The sequence below is a fragment of the Podarcis filfolensis genome, assembly GCF_964270895.1.
Source record: "Podarcis filfolensis genome assembly, chromosome: Z".
NCBI lineage: Eukaryota > Metazoa > Chordata > Lepidosauria > Squamata > Lacertidae > Podarcis > Podarcis filfolensis.
In genome coordinates, this window is record NC_139617.1 from 31,871,126 (window position 1) to 31,893,955 (window position 22,830).

The 22,830-nt window shown below is 46.1% G+C and overlaps 1 protein-coding gene across 3 annotated transcripts in view; it reads left to right on the top strand.

The window, feature by feature from the left end:
• Positions 1 to 22,830, top strand: part of GPSM1 (G protein signaling modulator 1) — a 56,876-nt gene that overhangs the window by 25,568 nt on the left and 8,478 nt on the right. For 2 of the 3 annotated variants that reach the window (XM_083596394.1, XM_083596395.1), the window contains 2 exons: positions 2,743 to 2,813; positions 3,316 to 3,477. In XM_083596394.1, the coding sequence (XP_083452520.1) occupies positions 2,743 to 2,813; positions 3,316 to 3,477 (233 nt within the window). Of the gene's footprint in view, positions 1 to 2,742; positions 2,814 to 3,315; positions 3,478 to 12,508; positions 12,639 to 22,830 lie in introns of those variants that run through there. The other variant, XM_083596396.1, reaches the window with a different exon arrangement.

Here is a 22,830-nt window from a genome sequence, read left to right on the forward strand (position 1 = left end):
TATAAGCTGCTTGAGTCCCTATCAAGGAAAAAGGCGGAGTACAAATAGGTGGAAATATGATGCATATGCTTGCACTCCCGGTTATAGAATTGTAGAATTGGAGGGTACCCTGGTGGTCATCTAGCCCAACCCCTGCAATTCAGGGCAGAGACCCTGCAGCCCTCTGTCTAATTTCATGCGGCCCTAAGATTAAGTCCCAAAGCTCCTTGTGAATGATCAGTTCTCGAGCGTTATATCCCTTCTTCAGCTGTCTTAGCGGTCAAGGGGAAGAGAGGAAGTGGGGTGGCATTGCCAAATATGGGACCTTGCCTCATTCACTGCCAGTTTTGTACAGTCTCTGCAGGGAGTTGCCCAGTAGGGAATGCAGGAAAAGGTTGCCTACACCTCAATGAGAGGCAGTTGGGGCTCTTCAACCGGGGACGGTAGTCCATCTAGAAGACGGAAAACCCATCCCCAGCCGGCCATCTCAGTGCAGAGCCGGTTGTGACTAATAGGGGTTGTGGTGGGTTATGAGGCAGTGTCGTGTGGTGGTTAGAGTATCAGACTAGGACCTGAGAGTGTCCAGGGTTCAACTCCCTGTTCAGTCATGAAGCTCCCTGGGTGTGACCTTGAGAGGCCAGTCACTACCTCTGTCAGCCTAGCCTACCTCACAGGGTTGTTGTGGGGATTGAATGAGGAGGGAGGAACCCCTTTGAGCTCATTAGAGGGGAAAAGGTGGGATATAAATGCAATAATTATAAATTAATAAATTTTGGGGCAAGTGCAGATTTGGAAGGAGGGCTGTGTTTCCATTCACCTCTTGCATTGATGAGTGCAAATTTGGGAGATTCGCTTTTCAGTACAAACTCCAAACTTGGCTCCTTGGCTGTGACCTTGCCAGGGCTCTGGCCTCCAACAGAAGCAGGGAGATGCAAGGGCTGGCCTTATCCTCTCGGCTCTTTTGTCAGTGAAAGATGTAAGCTGTGGGCTTCCTTTGACAGGCCCACTTGTTTTTCTCCATGAAGGACTCGGTTTTGTTGCTTTAATTACAGTTCTTTGGCTGATTCAAGATGCCGTCGGACTTAATTACAGCTTAGCTCAGAGGCGGCTGGGATTTCTGGGGCGGCTGGGGTGCTATAACTCCCGCTTATTTTGAGAAGTGTCTTTGTCACTGATGCAAGAGGCTCTCAAAGTATTCGGGAAAAGGCGTGAGGGATCCGGTCTCTGCGAGGCTCAATAATCCCTGACAGGTAGTCAGCCAACCTCTGCTTAAAAACGTCAAATGAAGAGACTACAACTCCCACCACAGTCAATTGCCAGGGATTATGGGAGTCATAGTGCAAAAAGTGCCCCACGAAGGCTTTTTTTAATGGTAGTTTTTAACTGATTGGTGTTTTTTTAATGCATTGTTTGATTCTGTTTGTAAATTGCTTTGAGGGTGTGTGTGTTTTTTACAATCAAGTGATATATAAAAATTTATGATACTCTAGATCAGTAGTTCTCAAACTTTTTTCTTGGGCCACACTTTCAGAATAAAAATTTGCTCACACTGATTTTTTTATTGATAATTAATACATTGGAAAACAAACAGAAGCATGTTGGGGGGGGACCAACTCTTAGCAGTGTTTGATTTATAATATAGAACTTTTATAACATACATTATAATATGAGCATGGGACATGCAGAAAGTATAAAATGATGTGGCTACATAAGAATGTAAATCATTCCCAAAATGCAATTATAAGTGAGCCTCTTCCATATGTACCTTAAGTACACTTACAAACTGCATAAGAGGCGTGAGCTTGCTATTGCCAGGTAATCTCATTTATATTAGGTCTGATTTGAGACAGACACTCTCATCTCCTCATCAGCACAAATAAGCCTTTCTCTGTTCTGATCTTTCATATTTGTCAGAGGTGAAAATCCCTGTTCACAACAATATATTGTGGAGAACAGTAGAAGAGAGGTGATTCTGGATCACAACTAGGATTTGTCCTTGGTATCTCTTGATACTCTTTCTCTCATTTTGAAAAGACATCTATCCATATTCTGCAAATATATATATATATATACTATACTATACTGTTTAAATGTTTCTTTGAATGCCCTTGAATTTTCCCCTCCACACTTGCCATCCTCTCCTGCCACATTAATGTGGTGAGTCACACCCTTTGAGAACCACTGCTCTGTACTGAAGCAAATCCTGCCATGTAAAAGATTTCCCAAGTCTGTTCTGATGCCATGTGGACGACTGCATTCAAGATTCATAGAATCATAGAACTGCAGAGTTGGAAAGGACCCAATGGTCATCTAGTCCAGCCCCCTGCAATGCAGGAATCGATACAGGAAACTCAACATCTGGACATGCATTTGTCCTGGAAGACAGCACTTCCCACTTGGGAATTATTTTGAATTTTATTTCAATAGAGTTTGCAATTAAACAGACAAACAAAAATCACAACTAACAAAAAATTATGAAGTAAACAAATAAATGTATTCCTGCATTGCAGGGGGTTGGAATAGATGACCTTTGGTGTCACTTCCAGCTCTACAATTCTATTATTCAATTCTGTGATTCTATACATTTGGATAACTGCATCATCCACGACACCTGCCCAGGTGACCTTATATTGCTGCAACTCAATTAATGACTTACGCTGTTAATTAATTTTTTTATTGGGTGGTTTTTGGTTTTTGGCCATGAAGGTCAAATCTAGACGGTAGTTGGCCAGCTCACCCACCCATCTCCTGTTGCTTTTTCAGGGGCAAGGCCCAAGAGGATCCAGAGGAACCGCATGAGCAGCCTTGAGCTCCTGAGATTCTCATCAGAAAAGGTAAAGGGAGGCATCAGTTGGTGGTGGAGAAGAGGAGGAAGAGGGATCTTGAAAACATGCCTGTTTAGGCCAGCATCCCCCTGTACTTGAACTTCCTAGTTGATGGGTTTTAATCTTTTTTAAACAAAAAACAAAATTTTAATTTTTATGCTTTTTAAGTGGCTTGTTTTATTCTACATTTTAATTCTGAATGTTTTCAGAACCACATGTTTTACTTACAGACGGATTTACACTTGTAAACGGCTGAGAAGCCATTATAAATCAGTAATGACAGGCAACATTCAGCCTGCATCTCCTTCCTTTCTGGAAAGGCATTCCTCTCTAGAGTGGCAGGGCATGGGGGGTGAGGGAGGGAGAAGGAGCAGCCCCTGTCGCCTCTGTCATGTGGCTCCCAGAAGATCACCCCTGAGGGAGTGTGGCCTCCAGCCAGAGGGAAATGCCCCCTGCCTTGCCTTAAGGTGTCACCATCTACAGCAATGACCTCTTCGTCACTTCTCCTCAGGACCAGAACGGAGACGTGGAGATCCCTGGGAAAGAATTCATGTCGCTGCCAGTCAGATCCAAGAAACACAGGGGAAGCCAGTCCATCCCAGACAGGAAGATTCCACCACGCAGCGAATCCCCGTTGGAAACCAGTGACGTACGGGTTCAGCTGTCCCAACTGGTAAGGAGATGCGGCGGGCATGAACAGTACCCCTCACCTAAAAATTCACAAATTGCTCTTCTTCCTAGGTTCATTGGCGTCTGCTATGAAGGACCCCATTGCGTGAATGCCTTTCGTTTCATTCTTGCTTATTTCATAAAATTTATACACTGCTTGATTGTAGGAAAAACCTCAAAGCGGTCTACAAAAGAGATTTTTTAAAATCAAGAAAAAATTGCAACAATACTTCCAAATATACAGAAAGTTAAAATGCTGAACAAGTTTTAAAACACACTTTCTAAGCATCTGGACAGGCTTGTGTAAACAAGAATGTTTTTAGCAGGCACTGAGAAGAGTACAGCGGAGGTGCCCGAATGATACCAAGAGGCAGGGAGTTCCAAAGTGTAGACACTACCACACTAAAATATAGATTCCTTGCCAATGTGGAGCGGGTGTCATGTGGCACATGTAGTCGTGCCAATTCTGCTATTTGAAGTGGTTGAGTGGCCACCTGTGGGGCAAGGTGACCTCGCAGGTAAACTGGTCCCAAGTTGTTAAGGGCTTTATATACTAATAGTAACACCTTGGCAAACAGTGCACATCCCTGAGCAGCAAAGGCATCATAATTCTGACAAGGCCTCGCTCTCATCAGCAATCGTGCTGCAGCATTCTGCATTGGCAGCAGCTCGTGGTCCAAGTGCAAGGGAAGCCCCACATAGAGCGCATAGCAGAAATCTAGCCTGGAGGTGTTTTCAGGTCATATTGAGGAAAGTTCTTTATGCTGCACATAGCTGAACGACAGAACGACCACCCGCAGGAGGCAGCGATGGTTACTGACTTGGATGGCCTTGAATTGGGCAAATTCATGGAGGAGGAGGCTACCTGTGGCTACTGGTGATGATGGCTCTGCTCTGCCTCCACAGCTGGTAGCAGCAATGCTTCTGAATACCTGTTGCTGAAAAGCGCAGGAGGGGGAGAGTGCTGTTATGCTCAGGTCCTGCTTGCTGGTCTCCCACAGGCATCTGGTTGGCCACTGTGAGAACAAAGTGCTGGCCTAGATGAGCCATTGGCCGATCCTTCAGGCTCTCCTAATGTTCCGGTTTGGGGAAGCATGTGGCGTCCTCCTATTTCTCTGCTGCTGTGGTTTTGACATTTGGCATTCGCCTCTCATTCTCCTGGCTGAATTTGGTCTTATTATCTCAAAGGTCACCTTGAGCATTCTTGGAAAGAAAAGGAAGGAAATTAAACAGGTTTATAAATAAACACACCACGCACCACGGGGCGGGGGGGGGATCTGCCTCTGCCTTGGCAACAATTCAACAGCCCCAAATAAATATGACGGAAGTGCGTTTTGTTGGGGAGCCCTGAATTTTTTGAATTTTATTGATATTGATGCTGTTTTGTGCTGTTTTTAAGTCGCATTTTAATCAATGTTTTATATTTGCTGTTAGCCGCCTTGAGCCTGTTTTTAAACCAGGAAGGGCGGGGTATAAATAAAAATTTATTTAACCCCCTGCTCCATGCTAGGTGAGATTCAAGCACCTGTCTTGTGCCTGGCGCTCACTGCATGCTAGATTTCCCCAGATGTGCAGGAAAGGTGCAGGAATCTCCCACCTGGGCGGGGGCTTCCAACTATATCCAGCCATTGCTCTTGTGAGGAATTCCAACTGGCTTTCCATCCATTAGCTGGGATTCCTACATTGCAAGGGATTCAGCTAGATGGCCCTTGAGGCCCCTTCCAACTCTACAATTCTATGGTTCTATGCCTTGGAAAGTAGTGAACTCTCAATCACTGGGGGGTGGGGGGTTAAGCAAAGGTTGGATGTCTGTCTGTCTGTCAGGAATTCCTTTGCTGCGATTCCTAGGCCACCCGCCTCCCTGGCAAGGCCATGTATAGTCAACGGAAAGCGCAGAGAAGTCACACTGACAGCTTGCAGATGTGTGTTCCTCAAGATTGTTTAGATCTGGAGCCATTTTTGGAGCATGCTGTTAGCATTATGCTCTTGCCGGGACTGAGATGCCCCTTGTGAGAAATAATAGGGGGCGCGTGCAATGAGGCGGCCATCTTGCGGCACCCACTGTGCAAAACCTGCCTATCTCTTTCTATATCGGCAGCGCTGGTGAGCCTTCCTTGGACCCCCGCAAAAAGGGAGCTTTGCCCTCTGCGATAACATGGCTAACAGAGGGGGCGGGTTCACTGCAAGGCAATGAAAATGACATTGGCTGAGCCATTTCTCAGGAACCGTCACTTCTAAGGAGATAAATAGGAATGAGGGAGAATCAATCCAAGGCCTCTGAAACTGCAAATATTTAATTTCTCGGGGTGTCTGGAATGCTTCACTTGTCGTTTCCAACTGTTGTTAGCTGCTTCTAATATGGCCATTGTCTGAAATTAACGCCTCCTTATAGAATCATAAAACTGTAGAGTTGGAAGAAACCTCAATAGTCATCTAGTTCAAGCCCCTGCAGTGCAGGGACCCTGGTGTCCGAAGAGTGCAGAACAGCAGCTAAAGCCCCCAATACTGAGCTGCATTACATGGAAAACTAACTCATTACATGGGAAATTTACCCATTATTTAGAAGGGAAAATAACAGCGACCTCTTTTTGTCTATGGTGGGATTTTATTGACTACATTTTTTTTAAAAAAAAGACATTTGTCTCTTCCGCAAGCCTTTCAAGAAATCTGGGGTAAGCAACAGGTAATTGGCTGAGAATTTTTCTCGATGTAATATAAAGATTTTTGCTCTTGCTACTCCTTGTGCCTCTGATGGTTTCAATTATGGGCTTACCTTTCTGTATATATTGCAAGCCATGCGCGCCGCACACCACTTGCTCTCACATTTCTTCTTTTTAAATATTCATAAAAAATTATTACACTTTGTAGCTGAGATGGTCATACATCAAACAAGTTTGTTGTCGATAAAAGTAGTGAGGGGAAGAAAAAAAAGAAAAGGAAATGATATGAAGGAGAAAAGAGTTAAGCATAGAAAGAGAGAAAGAGAGACTTTATGCTTGGAAAATATCTGTTTCCGATGGTAGAGCAGATAATAGGAATAGCCTGGGTGGAATATTCATAGAGAGAGTTGATATTTTGCCCCTCCAAGAGAGTTGTAGTGTCTGCCACCTTTTCAACTTTCATCTGTTTGCATGCTTATATTATTGCAGTTTTGATCAATGGGTTATTAGTGAATCTGGGTGCAACCAAACCCCTTAGTAGTTTATTGGACTTTCTGTATTGAAATCTGAAGGCTTTGCAGAAGGTATTTATCACTTGAATTATCAAGTTTATTCAGAAGCCAACTGGTTTAATAGTATTGATCATGTAACTGGATGCTTCTTGAAAGGTGTTTGGAAAGTCCATGTCTTTCGTATTGATGTTTTTAGTTTGGTAAATGATAATGCTATATCATTTGCATACAGTGAGATTTTGAACCTTGCAAGCCAAAGTTAATTCCATGAAGGCTTTGGTTGGTTTTTGTCAAACTTGCTAATGGTTCTAGAAACCTTTTGCAAACAATAACAAAGGTAATGAGCACCCTTGACATGCACCACAATGGTGATTTTAATGGCTTTAACAAGTAACAATTAGTAATGAAAACATTCACTCATGGGTCCTTGTATAAGATGCCAATCCATTATTTGAATCTGCCACTAAGATCATTTATTGAAGGATTCTTATTGTTCTTGCTAGAATAGGCCATGTAACCGTATCAAAGCCTTTTTTACAACCAAAACAAAAAAAGTGATTTTTGCTTTCATTTCTTTCTTAATTCAACCAATACTTCTGTTTTGTTATATTGTAATTTCCTATTTTTTATAAAAGTAGTTTGATCTGGATTTACATATTTATTTACACTTAGCAATTATTGAGGACCATTTTGGCATCTTGGTTTAGTAAAGAAATTGGTCTATACGTTTGGGGTAGTTTAGGATCCTTATCATGTTTAGGAATAAAATGAATTATAATTTCTGATCATGAATCCTGGAGTTTTTTTATTGAGAGAGATGCATTGTTGTATAGTAAGATCTTACTTTATTGGGGAAAGGTTTATCGAATTTGCTGGTCAAGCCATCTGGCCCATATGCAGTGAAAAAATTATGTTATGTACCTCTTCCTCGGTGACTTTTGATTCCAAGACTTTGAGAACTTAAGCTGACACTTTAGGCATCAGAATGTTAGAAAGGCTTTATGAATCTGTTCTTGAGTTTGTTGGGTTTTCTAGTGTATCTAAATATTGATAGAATTGTTGAAAAGAATTTGCTATTTCTGCAGGAGAGTTGCCCTTTTATTTTTATGTTCTATAGATGGAATTAAGGTTTTTGCTTGTCTATCTTTTAGTTGATAATGAATGCTATTTAGATGGTCTGTGTTACTATGTTCAAACAATTGTTATTTGACCAAATGTGTTTTTTTGAATTTTTCAGTTTGAATTTATTGATACATCAATATTATGGAATTTAATTGTTCCACTGCCTCCAGATCATGTCTTCATTTGTGATTTATTTATTTATTACATTTATATACCGCCTCTTTCTTCCAGTGAATTTAAGGTAGTGTACCTGATTCTCCTCTTCCCCATTTCATCCTCACAACAACCCTGTGAGGTAGGTTAGGCTAAGAGATGGTGACTGGCCCAAGGTCACCCAGTGAGTTTCATTGCTGAGTGGGGACTGTTTCTTTTTCTATGATTGTTTTGAATTAAATCTCTTTCCTTTTGGGTAAACTGTTTCCATTTATATGGGGGTTTTTAAATCAAAAATTCATGAATATGGGCTTTCGCTGCATCCCAGACTACCAATCAGGTTTCCTCTGGCATAATATTCTGACTAAAAATACTAATAATTCAAGACGTTGTGCTATCTTATCTCTAATTTTGCAAAATGAAGTTGTCTAACTGCCATTGTTTATCAGATCAAGCTTCTGCAAATTATTTATTTATTGAAACTGGGGGGTGATTGGGTGGATTCGAGTTTCATTCATTTTTGCTTAAAAATATATAAATACAGAAATATAAATTATAAACATGAGAATAGGAAGTGCAACCTTTATCAGTAGGGTGGCAGAATTTACAAATATATGTTAATCTGTGTTCTTCCACCTCTCATTTCTTATGATGGTACTTTTATTAAATCCTAGAAACATAGAATTGTAGTGTTGGAAGGGATCCCAGGGGTCATATGGCCAACCCCCTACAAGGCAGGAATTGCAACTATTCACTTTCCACTCTGCATATTACCACAAATATCCAGAGAACCAACTTTATCATTTCTACTTGTGGATTTAACACCCCATGCAAGCCTTGGTTTAGCTTTTATGTGTTTGCCCCATGAAGTTCTGTTTTGCTGTTTGGGTTAGGTGGATAAAATTCAATAAAACGCTTTCCGAAAAGAATAAAATATCACCCAATAAATTATATTGTATTAGGCTCAGTCACAGGCTACCTGGAGGGTTGTATTCTGGTGTATAAACCTGCCTAGGCTCTGAGATCTATGGGGGAGGCCCTTCCCTCCATCCTGACTCACTCCTGGGCCTATTTGGTGGGGGGGGGCGCGTGGGACAGGGCCTTCTCAGTGCTGGCTGCTCCCAGACAACTTTGGAACTCCCTGCCTAGAGAAGCTAGACTAACTCCCCCATAACTGACATTCTACCAGCAGGCAACTGTTTCATCCTGGCAGGCCTTTCATTGAATCAATTGTAGAGTTGGAAGGGAGCCCAACGTCATCTAGTCCAACCCCCTGCGATGCAGGAATCCCATCTAAAGTTCCCTGTTTTTAAGGAAAGGTTTTTTAACTTCTTTGCAGAGAGCTGGGCTAGATGACCTCCTGCCGAAGTGAGTTCCAGGGTTTAACTCTGAGAAGAGGACTTCCTTTTATCCATCATGAATCTCTCAATATTCAGTTTTGTTGGTTGTCTAGTGTTAAGAGAGAAACTTTTCTCTACCAACTTCCTTGCTCAGGTTGCAAGGCTGCCCTTTCCATTGATGGATCCATGTGGAGAGGATGTGAGATGCCTCCCGGTCCCTGCAGTCACTGGCTCCTTACTGGCCTATCTCCAGCAATTGGGGGGGGGGGGGTTGACACGAGAGTTGTGGGCTCACTTTGACATCTGGATTGAGGGTGGCTGGTGGCTGATGCACACACCGAGTGGCAGGCTGGCTTTTTCCATGTGGATGGCAAAGGGCACCCTTGTCATTGATGGCTGCCTGGTTGCAAATGTTCGCTGTTTGCTGCCTCTCCTTGCAGAGATGAAGCCTCATCCCTGATCCCAGAATGAGGCTTGCTAATGATTTCTTAAAGGTGCTTTTGGGCAATCCTAAGAACATAAGAAGAGCCTGCCGGATCAGACCAGTGGCCCATCTTGTCCAGCATCCTGTTCTCATCGTGGCCAAATGCCCCTACGAAGATAGATATCTAGATAGACATCCTCTTGACTGGTGGGTTCCATAGGAACACACAAAGAGTCTTCTGGATTGAGAAGAATACAGTGAAGGAACCTGCCTGATATCAGTAGGGGGGAGTTCCAAAGTGAAGTGCTGCCCCACTGAACAATCAAGTTCTTACAAATGAGGATCAGGGGTTACCTGTAGCCAGTTCCACGGACTGAAGTGGACAAATATGTGGAGTTAGTGGACCTATATATGGGCATATATACGCTTTTGCAGGTAAATTGGTCCCAAGTTGTAAAGGACTTTATATCCTGACAGTAACCCCATGAATGTGGCCCAGTAGTATATTGGCAACAAGTGCAGATCTTTGAGCACAGGTGTTAAATGCCAGCAAGGCCTTACTGCTGGCAGAAATCCTGTAAAGATGCCTGGTTTTGCACTTGTTGGTTAAACTGAACTAAGGCAAGTTCGTAATGAGTCCATTACGAAACTGCCACTGACCTGGGATGTCACTAAGGAGCAAAAGGACCCTTGCGGGGAGAGAAGGGCTCATTAGCTGCAATTCTTGAATTGCAGGGGATTGGATGGGTCCCTTCCAAAACTACAGTACAGGGGTTACCTCTGGTTAAGAACTTAATTCGTTCTGGAGGTCCATTCTTAACCTGAAATTGTTCTTAACCTGAAGCACCACTTTAGCTAATGGGGCCTCCTGCTGCCGCTGCCGCCGTGCCTCCGGAGCACAATTTCTCTTCTCATCCTGAAGCAAAGTTCTTAACCTGAGGTACTATTTCTGGGTTAGCGGAGTCTGTAACCTGAAGAGTCTGTAACCCAAGGTAAAGGGACCCCTGGCCATTAGGTCCAGTCGTGGCCGACTCTGGGGTTGCGGCGCTCATCTTGCTTTACTGGCCGAGTGAGCCGGCATACAGCTTCCAGGTCATGTGGCCAGCATGACTAAGCCGCTTCTGGTGAACCAGAGCAGCGCACGGAAACACCGTTTACCTTCCCGCCGGAGTGGTACCTATTTATCTACTTGCACTTTCAAACTGCTAGGTTGGCAGAAGCAGGGACTAAGCAACAGGAGCTCACCACGTCACAGGGATTCGAACCGCTGACCTTCTGATCAGCAAGTCCTAGGCTTTGTGGTTTAACCCACAGTGCCACCCGCGTCCCTAAGGTACCTAAGGTACCACTGTATGATTCCATGAATGCAAAGTGGACATCCGCGGCAGAGAGTTGCCCACCCAGCTGGGAAAGCCTGTTAGAACACAAATGTCTTCCAGTGTTTCCAGAACACTGCTTGTGGGGTGCAGCTTGAGGGTGCCTGCCGCATCTTGAGAGAGGCACCGGTCCTGAGAACAGGGGCAGCCATAGGAAGGTGCTGCTCAGAGTAACAATGGAGTGTGGGGCTTGTGGAATCTTTGGTACTTGGAAGAGAGATTCCTTCCCCCCATCCCTGACCCCATCCCTGATCCCATAGGGGTCCAAAGGTGCTCTGGCCTGCATTACCTTTTGTGGCTACTCAGCTGCGAGCCATATATTCCCAGAAGGCAAAGGTCTTGATCTGCTCCATCAAAACCAGAAGGAAAAAGAGGAGGATTTGGGTCTGGAGTCCACCTCTCCCCATAGCTGGAGAATGGTAGTCAGCCAGCTCTCTGGAAGGCTCCCTTGTCTCTATAAAGAGAGCATAGCCTGGGGGTGTTTTGCGTGGGGCTGGTGCAAAATGTGAAGAATGTGCAGATTTTGGAGTTTGTTTCTGGTTTGAGAGTTTTTTGTTCTTGTTGTTCTATTCTTCTCTCTTTGCTGCTCCAGCTGCCTGACTCAGCCCATTGTAAAAAGCCTGTATACTTTGTTAAAAGCCCACAGATTTAGTATTGCAGGGGACTGGACTAGATGAACCTTGGGGTCCCTTCCAACTCTACTACTCTATGATACACAGCACATAGTTAAACAATGGAACTCAGTCCCCAGGAAGCAGAGATGGCCAACCTGGATGGCTACAAGAAAAGATTAGACAAATTCATGGAGGGCTACTGATGGCTGTTAGCCCCTCTTGTGGTTTCCAGCAACTGGTATTCAGAAGCATTGCTGCCCCTGTTAAGGCAGAGCATAGCCATTGACAGCCCTCTCCTCCTCCATGAATCCGTCAAATCCTCTTTTAAAGCCACTCTCAACTGGTGGGTCCCTGACTCCTGCGGGAGGGAGTTCCGCAGTTTAACTAGGCACTACCTAAAGAAGGACTTTCTTTTACCTGTCCTGAAGCTCCTTGGGAAACAGTCGCTGCCTCCCAGGCTGTTGTGGCGAGTCAACTAAGACGAGGAGAACCACCAAGCCTGTCACTTTGAGTTCCTTAGAGTAGCAGGTGGGATAGAAATGGAATAAATAATTATCTCCCAACATTCAGCTTCACTGGATCCCCACGAGTTCTGGAGTTATGATCAGGCTGTGTTTGTGTGTGTGTGTGTGTGAGAGAGAGAGAGAGAGAGAGAGAGAGAGAGAGAGAGAGATTGGGGGTAGAAAAGAGCGAGGAAAGAAAATCAAAATATTACCTTTCCCCCAGTGCAATTCTTGCTCCCATCCCTACTCTGAGGCTACTGGGGGCGGTGTCTGGGCTCCTCCCCGACTGCGCTGGGCCTGGCAGGCGACTGGCCGCCTGGCGAGGTTTTGCCTCTGCCTCCGCCCAGGCGCACCACTCACGCGCCTCAGCTGCGAGAGGAGAGCGGAGGTTCGAGCTCGCTGCAGCGGCGGCGGCACTTCGGAGCCGGGATGCCCGGAGCCCTTTGCTGAGGAGAAGGCAGGTGCGTCCCGGGCTGGGGGGAGGGGGGCTTGGAGGGGAGGGGGGCTTCCCTCCCGTAGGAAGTTTGTAAGACTCCTCCCCCCCCCTCCTGGATCTTCCCCTTTCTTCAAAGGGGCCAGGAGAAGAGGAGCATCAGTGCCCGCCCCGGGAAGAAGATGCTAGCAACAGCCCGGGCAGGTGTGCTCAGTCGGATCCCCAGGAAAGGAAGATGTTGTCTCCCCAACGGCACTTTGCTGCAGCGCGTTCCTAGGCTGGTAGCCCCCTTCTCTGGGCGACTGCTTTCCCGCCCCACCCCCCTGATAGCAAGTTGGCTGGGTGCCCCAAAGATGGGGAGGGGGGCTTCCCCAGGCGATCCCACAATCCCTTAACACAGTCGAAGTCGTGGGCAACCAATGAAGCTGAAAGTTTGACTTAGAGTGGATAAAGTAATGCATTTAAACTGCAACACTCCCTCCTGTGGGAGGCAGGTACGGCTACCTATTTAGATGGCTTTAAAAGAGAGATGGACAAGTTCAGGGAAAAGAGCATTAGTGATTACTAGTAGCCACAGTCGCTGTGTTTTGCTTCCATAGTCGGAGGCAGCAATGTTTCTGAATACCTGGATACCTCAGGAGGGGAGAGGGGTCTTGCTTCCCATGCAGGCATCTAGTTGGCAATGTGAAAACAGGATACTGGGCTGGATGAGCCAGTGGCCTGACCTAGCAGGGCTCTCCTGATGTTCTCATGGAACCTCCAGCTCCAGAGATAGTCTATCTCAATTCTTAAGTTCTTTGGAGTATGTTTTTAAGCATTGCTTTTGGTCTCCATCTGAGGATTCTTCCTTTGCCCCCACCCTGCCCCCACTGATGACAGTCATTTCGAGCAATGGATGAAGGATGGCCAGGGTTGGGCTCGCTTTGGTCCAACCCTGTCACACACAACCCTGCAAAATGTAGCTGCCTCTTTTTCGCCAGAAGCAAGTTCTCAGAAGTTCTCTCACCCACAAGGGTGACCAAGATCCTGGTTGGACTAGATGACCCATGGGTTCCCTTCCAACTCTACAATTGTAGGATGCTATGATCCAGAGTCTAGAGCAGCCTTTCGCCATCCTGGTGCCCTCCATAAGTTTTGGACTGTGACATCCATCTGCTCCTTCCAGCACAGCTGTTTGGTCAGCTGAGAGCCAGCCAAGTGGGTGAAGACTGGAGCCCTCATTCTCTGGACTCTTGTGGGTGGCAATGATCCATAGGGTGCTCCTGAGACTGGGTGGCCAAGCGGAGGGAGAGTTTTGTTCGTTCTTTGCATCACATGGCCAGCCTCTTCTGGAAAACGCTCAAAGCAGGGCATCAGGATCCGTTTGCCATCCACCCTGTTTTTCAACAACCCCGCAAAGAAAGTCAGGCAGAGGAGCAGCAACTGACCCAGAGCCACACCAGGCAGCTTTGCGGACTGTGCATCCTCCCACTAAGGTTAATGGCACTGGGGTGTGCTTTTTAATGCCCGTGCCACAGCCTCAGTCCCTACACAGAGTCAGGCCAATTAGTGCATCTAGATCATGTTATCTACACTGGCTGGCAGCTGTGGCTGTTCAGGATTTTGGGCAGCAAACATTCCCAGGCCTACCTGGAGATGCTGCTGGGGATTGAACCTGTATGCAGAGCAGGTGCTGTCCCCATTCAGCTACAATCCTTCCTCTAAAAAAAGTTTATGGTTCTGAATTAAATAGGAAGTAGGAAGCTGCCTCAGAGCAACTAGTCAGGCAATTGTTCCATCTCAATCACTACTTTCTACACAGTCTGGCAGCAGCTCTTTGGGGCTTGAGGTAGGGGGCTTTGCCGGCCTACCTGGAGACACCACTGTGGAATGAACCTGCAACCTTCTGCATGCAAGGCAGGTGCTTTGTCCCTCTGCTGCAGCTAAAAATAAACCAAGATTCTAGTCCTTATGGGTCTGAATAAAGGGCTGAATTAAACAGAACTATAGGAAGATGTCTTATACCACTTCACTAGACCATTGTTTCACATTGTTTTGTACTGTAAATTATGTTTTTGTGCCCTCTGGCTTCAGTCACGGTGCTCCGTTGTGCAAGAAGCGGTTTAGTCATGCTGGCCGCATGAGCCGGAATGCTGTCTGAGGACAAACGCTGGCTCCCTTGGCCTGAAAGCAAGATGAGTGCCACAACCCCACAGTCACCTTTGACTGGACTTAACCGTCCAGGGGTCCTTTACCTTTTTACCCTTTACCAGTACTATAAACACTGACTGCCAGCAGTGGCTGTCCAGGGTTCCAGTCAGGGGGCTTTCTCCTAGCTCTACCTGGAGATGCTGAGATTGAACCTGGGGCCTTCTGCATGCAAAGCAGATTCTCTACCCCTGAGCTACAGCCCCTTGAAATCTCTCTCTAGAGTCATACACACACACACACACACACACACACTTCTAATTTGGCCCATGGAGTGTAGGTCAGGGTGGTGACCTGAGCTTGACTCTCCAGCTCACACGTCTTCCAACAAGCCCATTCCAGGTTTGCTGGGAAATCATAGAATCATAGAAGGGAACCCAAGGGTCATTTAATCCAACTCCCTGTAATGCAGGAATGTCAACTAAATCATCCATTGCAGGTGGCCATCCAAACTCAGTTTAAAAACCTCCAAGGAAGGAGGTCCGTTCCACTGTCAAACAGCTCTCACCATCAGAAAGTTCTTCCTGATGTTTCATCAGAATCTCCTTTCTTGTAACTGGAAGATATTGGTTCGGGTCCTACCCCGAGGAACAGGAGAAAACAAGCTTCCATGTGACAGCCCTTGAAAATAGCTATCACATCTCCTCTCCATCTTCTCTTCTCCAGGCTAAGCATGCCCAGCTCTTTCAGCTGTTCCTCCTAAGGCATAGTTTCCAGACCTTTGATCACATTGCTCACCTTCCTCTGCCCACCTTCTAGCTTGTCCTTATCCCTCTTAAATGGTGGTGCCCAGAACTGGACACAGGCAGAATATAGTGTTACTATGACTTCCCTTGATCTGGGCACTCAGCGTCTGCTGATGCAACCTAGAGTAACATTAGCCTCTTTTGCCGCTGCATCACACTGTTGGCTTAGTATAAGCTTGTGCCTCATACTAAAACCCCTGTATCCTTTTCAATCCACTGCTGTCAACCCAGGTGTCCCTCGTGTTTTATTAGTGCATTTGCTTATTCCTGCCTAAGTGTGGAACCTGACATTTGTCCCCCTTGAAATCCATTTGGTTTGTTCAATAGGGACAAATGTAAGGTTCTACATCTAGGCATGAATAACCAGGTGGTTAGGTTATAAACAGCACTCAAGTAGCCAGGGCTGGACTTGGAGGTAGCAACGGCTATTGGACCAAATGTAGAATCCTAAATTGTATTTGGAAGTGACTTCGAGGGTCATCTAGTCCAACCCCTTGCAATTTAGGAATCAGTGGCCTTTCTGTTTAAGACAAGGTTGTTAGTGGCTGTAACCACCTCAACCCCTCAGAGGGCCTTGAATTGCAAAGGTGAGGTTAACCTTCAAGCTAGTCACGGATTTGGGGGAACCAATTGTGAGTTTGAGGATGAAGTAGTTGAATTCTGAATCTGGTTTCACTTCAGTTTGGGTGGGCACAGAATTCTTTCTCCCCAGAGCCCTGTTGAGTCAGGATGGCGTGAAGCTAAACATGGGAAGATTCAGGATAAAAGGAAGTGTTTCTTCACTCAGCACATAGTTAAAATGCTGAACTCCCTTCAGCAGGAGGCAGTGGTGGCACCAACTTGGATGGCTTTTTAAAAAAAGGATTGGACAAATTCATGGAGGGGAAGGCTATTGATGGCTACTAGCCAGGATGGTTAAATTCTTTCTCCCTCCATGGAGGCAGTAATGCTTTTATAAATACCAGTTTCTGAAAGGGAGAGGAGAGTGCTCAGGTGCTTTGGGGTTTACTCTGAGGGCATCTGGTTGGCCACTGTGAGGACCAGATGTTGGAGTACGTGGGGCACTGGGCTGATCTTCTTGTGCTCTTATGTCAGAAGATGCTATACTGAACACTGGAACTTCTGTGACCCAGTGTCTCTGCAACAGTGTTCCACAAGAGGGATGGCTTTAAAAAAAAAAAAAAAAAGACTGGGCTAATTCAGGGAGGAGATGGCTACTAGTCAAGATGACCCTGTGAGCTTAGGAAGTGAGATGGCTCTTGTGCTCTGGTCCTGTCTATGGGTCTCCCACTGGGGCATCTGGTTGGCCACTGTGAGGACAGGGTGCTTGACTAAATGGGCCCAGATGATGGGACTAGATGATCCATCAGGGGCTCTTCTGGGGTTCCCGCAAATTGTTACAGTTCTGCTATTCAGAACTGAATAATTCTAGACTTTCAGATTCTAACATGGAGAAGAAGGGTTGATTCACCAGAATCACAGAATTAGAAAGGACCCCGAGGGTCACGTAGGCCTACCCACTGTAATGCAGGAATCTCAACTAAACCATTCCTGACACCTGTTGATCCATCCTCTGTTTAAAAACCACCAAAGAAGGAGAGCTGGCCTTCCTTTCCTTCTGAATTCCTTCCCTTCCTCAAAGAACCAAGGCAATTTAATCTCATTCTCACCCTTTTCTTGAGTCGGCTTTCTGTTTTAAGTGCCATAAGGCCGGCAGCTAACTTTAAATACTTGTGGGGGCTGCAGGAGGCGAAGTGTGGGGGAAACTCACTCCTAGGAAGGGTATTTATAATCAGCAGGTGATGCCATTGGAGGAGGATGGAATTGGAATAGGCAGCACAACAACTTAACTCATAGTGGGGCATGAGGCTTAACTGGTCTCAGAGGAAGGATGTTTTGCAAGCTTGCAAGATCTCCTGGTGCTCTCCAGATGTGTTGGACTACAATGCCCACCAGCTGCCAGGCAGCACAGCTATCAGATGACCCTGGGGCTGGTGCAATTTGTAGGGGAAAGTGTTGTTTACAGAGAACCAGCCTGGCAGAAGCTGCTTTAGACCCAGGCATACTCTCGGATTTTGGGATTCTTTTTGACCTGCACATAGTTTTCCTCCAGGCTCAAGAAAAGGAAAAATAGAAGGAAAGAGAAAGAAGTTGGGTGTTCCTGCTCAGCAGGTGGTGGCAGCAGGGGTTGTTGCCCCAGGGCAGTGGGTGGCCAGTCACCTGCCCAGGCCAACCATGATAGTCAGTCCCCAGGTCACACAGGAGGCTTCTTTGGGCTTGTCCTGGACAAATATCTACTCTACACCCCTGCAATGGAGGAATCCCAGCTGAAGAATCTCTGACAAAGAGCTACCTGCCCTCCATTTCAAAACATCCAGGGAAGGATATAATAAATAACATTAATACAATAATACTTCAGTTGTGAAGCTCACAATTTCCATTTCTCATCCTCCCCCTAGCATGCTGCATGAATTCTACCCCATTCCTGCTCTCCCAGACTTTGCCACAGAGAGAAAAGAGGAGCACAGATTCTCTTCTGGGCGTTTGGGGCTTTTCATTTCTCATCCTTCTACCCCCAACCCACCATGGGCACAGACCTGCTGTGATTCCCGCATTGCAGGAGCTTAGGCTGGATGACCCTTGGGGTCCTTCCCAACTCTACAATTCTAGGACTCTGTGACAATGGGGACAACAGCAAACACCAACACAGCTGTGCAAATGCCCCCAAATTACAGCTCTTCAGAGCAAAGCGATCGGTGGTTGACCCAAATGAGCACCTTTTGCCAGACAGCCGGGTTATTTTTATCCCAGCCTCCCTGTATGCAGGGAAGCCCCAGAGCTCTTCCTGACAGCTTAACGCCCAAAGAAATGGCCAAAAATGCAAGCAGCTGCATGGATCCGTTATTGTATGCATACACACTCTGCCCCACAGGAACAATAGAATCGTAGAGTTGGAAAGGACTCCCAAGGGTCATCTAGTCCAACTCCCTGCAGTGCAGAAATCACAGCTAAAGCATCCCTGGCAGACAGCCACCTAACCTCTGCTTAAAAGCTTCCAAGGAAGGAAAGTCCACCGCCTTCCGAGGGAGTCTGTACCAAGGGACTCCCTCTGTCGGAACAGCTCCTGCCCTCAGGAACTTCTTCCTAATGTTCCTTTCTTGTCATCTGAAGCTTCAGGTTCCAGTCGTGAACAAGCTGCCTCCATCTTCCAGGTGGCAACCCTTCAGATATTTGAAGGTGGCTCTCATGTCTCCTCTCAGTGTCCTCATATCCAGGCTAAACATCCCCATCTCCCTCAACCATTCCTCATCAGGCTTGGTTTCCAAGACCCTCCATCATCTCTGTCACCCTCCTCTTTACACTTTTCTAGCTTGTCAATATCCTTCTGCAGAGGGTCTTTTTGGGGTGGGGGTTGCTCGAGATATCCACAAGTGGTCTTTAAACCTGTTTCCCTCTCAGGGAACCATCAGAACAAGAGGTGGGGGGAGGGACGGAGTTATTGCATAAAAAACGTAAGAAAAGCTTACTGCATCCAGCCAGTGGCCCATCCAGTTTAGCATCCTCTTCTCACAGTGGCCAACCTGATGCCTGTAGGAATCCCTCAAGCAGGACCCAAGAACAACAGCCCTCACACACACACCCATGGTTTTTAACAACTTAATAGCTCTCTTCTCCATGGATTTGTCTAATGTTGTTTTAAAGCCATCTGACCATCACTGCCTCCTGTGAGATATTCCGTGGCTCTTAACTGGGATAATAGACTCTACTCTAAGGTTACCAGATTTTTTTCAATGAATCCAGGGACACTTTTCAACTTCAATGGCTTTTTTCAGGGGATTGATTTGTAAATCCAGGGACTGTCCCCAGGAAACGGGGACATCTGGTAACCTTACTCTACCCCAGAAGCCAGAGATTCCCCAAACCAGCAGGGACTGGGTTAACAGCACAGCTTGCTAAACACAGGGAAATAATTCATCTTCTAGCAATGCTGAAGGGAGAAAATAAAACACACACACACACACACTTGGCTTCTATTTAGAGCAGCATCGAAATTAGCCACCCAGTGGAGGAATCTGGCCTTTTGAGCTGCCTGAAGGCTGATCAGGAATTAAGAGAGAAAATAAAAAAAATCTCCTCCTTGCCACCCAAGGGTGGGTGGGGGTCTGCTATTGAAAGATGATTCCCACAGCTAGTGGGAAGAGGGTGATAGCAGAGGCAGATTTAGGGTAGTGGTAGGTGACTCCCTAATGAGAAGGACATAGAATCATAGAGTTGGAAGAGACCACAAGGGCCATCGAGTCCAACCCCCTGCCAAGCAGGAAACACCATCAGAGCACTCCTGACATATGGTTGTCAAGCCTCTGCTTAAAGACCTCCAAAGAAGGAGACTCCACCACACTCCTTGGCAGCAAATTCCACTGTCGAACAGCTCTTACTGTCAGGAAGTTCTTCCTAATGTTTAGGTGGAATCTTCTTTCTTGTAGTTTGGATCCATTGCTCCGTGTCCGCTTCTCTGGAGCAGCAGAAAACAACCTTTCTCCCTCCTCTATGTGACATCCTTTTATATATTTGAACATGGCTATCATATCACCCCTTAACCTCCTCTTCTCCAGGCTAAACATGCCCAGCTCCCTTAGCCGTTCCTCATAAGGCATTGTTTCCAGGCCTTTGACCATTTTGGTTGCCCTCCTCTGGACACGTTCCAGTTTGTCAGTGTCCTTCTTGAACTGTGGTGCCCAGAACTGGACACAGTACTCCAGGTGAGGTCTGACCAGAGCAGAATACAGTGGCACTATTACTTCCCTTGATCTAGATGCTATACTCCTATTGATGCAGCCCAGAATTGCATTGGCTTTTTTAGTTGCCGCGTCACACTGTTGCCTCATGTCAAGTTTGTGGTCAACCAAGACTCCTAGATCCTTTTCACATGTACTGCTCTCAAGCCAGGTGTCACCCATCTTGTATTTGTGCCTCTCATTTTTTTTGCCCAAGTGCAATACTTTACATTTCTCCCTGTTAAAATTCATCTTGTTTGTTTTGGCCCAGTTCTCTAATCTGTCAAGGTCGTTTTGAAGTGTGATCCTGTCCTCTGGGGTGTTAGCCACCCCTCCCAGTTTGGTGTCATCTGCAAATTTGATCAGGATGCCCTTGAGTCCATCATCCAAGTCGTTGATAAAGATGTTGAATAAGACCGGGCCCAAGACAGAACCCTGTGGCACCCCACTAGTCACTCTTCTCCAGGATGAAGAGGAACCATTGATGAGCACCCTTTGGGTTCGGTCAGTCAGCCAGTTACAAATCCACTGAGTGGTAGCATAGTCATTTTACCAGCTTCTTTACAAGAATATCATGGGGCACCTTGTCAAATGCCTTGCTGAAATCAAGGTAGGCTACATCCACTGCGTTCCCTTCATCTACCAGGCTTGTAATTCTGTCAAAAAACGAGATCAGGTTCGTCTGACATGACTTATTTTTCAGAAATCCATGCTGACTATTGGTGATCACAGCATTCCTTTCTAGGTGCTCACAGACTGTTTGCTTAATGATCTGCTCCAGAATCTTCCCTGGTATTGATGTCAGACTGACTGGGCGGTAATTATTTGGGTCCTCTCTTTTCCACTTTTTGAAAATAGGGACAACATTTGCCCTCCTCCAGTCTGCCGGGACTTCGCCTGTTCTCCAGGAATTCTCAAAGATGACTGCCAGTGGTTCTGAAATCACATCTGCCAGTTCTTTTAATACTCTTGGATGCAGTTCATCTGGCCCTGGAGACTTGAATACATCTAGACTAGCCAAGTATTCTTGTACTATCTCCTTAGTTATTCTGGGCTGTGTTTCCTCTGCTGAATCATTTGCTCCAAATTCTTCAGGTCGGGCATTGTTTTCTTTATCGGAGAAGACTGAGGCAAAGAAGGCATTGAGGAGTTCAGCCCTTTCTGTGTCCCCTGTTTGCATTTCACCATCTTCTCCTCTGAGTGACCCCACTGTTTCTTTGTTCTTCCTTTTGCTACGAACATACCCATAAAAGCCTTTTTTGTTGCTTTTAACCTCTCTAGCAAGCCTGAGTTCATTCTGTGCTTTAGCTTTTCTGACTTTGTGTCTACACGTGCTGGCTATTTGTTTGAATTCCTCTTTGGTGGTTTCCCCCCTTTTCCATTTTTTGTACACATCCTTTTTTAATCTTAACTCAGTTAAAAGTTCTTTAGATAGCCACCCTGGCTTCTTTAGGCACCTTCCATGTTTCCGTCTCATTGGTATTGCCTGAAGACAGAGACAGCAGTGTACAGAAGCAACAGGATATCCTGGGAGTTGTGGTGTCTTCCAGGTACAAAGGTTAACAACAGGGCAGAGAAGTTGCCAAGCTGACCACAACTCACCTTCCTTTTGATTCATAGGGGGTACAAATTACACTGCCAGACACAGCCTTCAACATACAGCAAAGGGACTATGAGAGTCTGGGCAGGAAGCTGAAGGACTTTTGAGCACAGGTGGTTTTTCCATCACTCCTTCCTGTTGAAGGTCATGGCCCAGGAAGAAAGAGGAAAATACTGGAAGTAAACCACCGGCTGTGCAGGTGCTGTGGCCAGGGAAGGTTTGGCTTCCTGGTCCATGGTCTCTGCTTCCTTGAGGAAGAACTTCTTGCCAGAGATGGATCGCACCTGACATTGGTTGACAAGGATGTGTTTGTTAATCATCTTACAAACCTGATCAGGATTGCTTTAAACCAAATCATGAGGGTGCAGTGGGGGAAACAATATTTCAAACGACAGGGGAATACCTGGTACTGGGAATAATAGCTTCATTGATGCACAGGAAACTGAGGTGGTCCTCCAGAAACCTGCTAAAGGGCAGGGAACTACAGGAAGGTAGCAGCTAGAGGGAATGACTCAAATGCACAGAGCAGGAACACCATCGGGGGGGGCTGAGGGCTATCTCAAATTTTTGAGGGAAGGGCACCCTCAAAATTGCGCGACTCCGCACGACATGCTCACCTCACTCACACATGCTGCAGGGTGTGCTGGTGTCACTCACACAAGTCGCATCTGCACATGGCGTGAGAATGCCCCATGGTGTGGGTGCATGACATTAGCACTTTCTTGGTTAATGTATGCCAATGGGGAGGGGAGGGGTACATTGAGATGAGCAGCTAGTTTTATTGTGCTTTTGAATTTATCCCAAATTTTCCTGCTTGCTTCTTACCTCAACATCTTGCAAATTAAGTGTCTTCCCGCTTATACAGTGGTACCTCGGGTTACATACGCTTCAGGTTACACACTCCGCTAACCC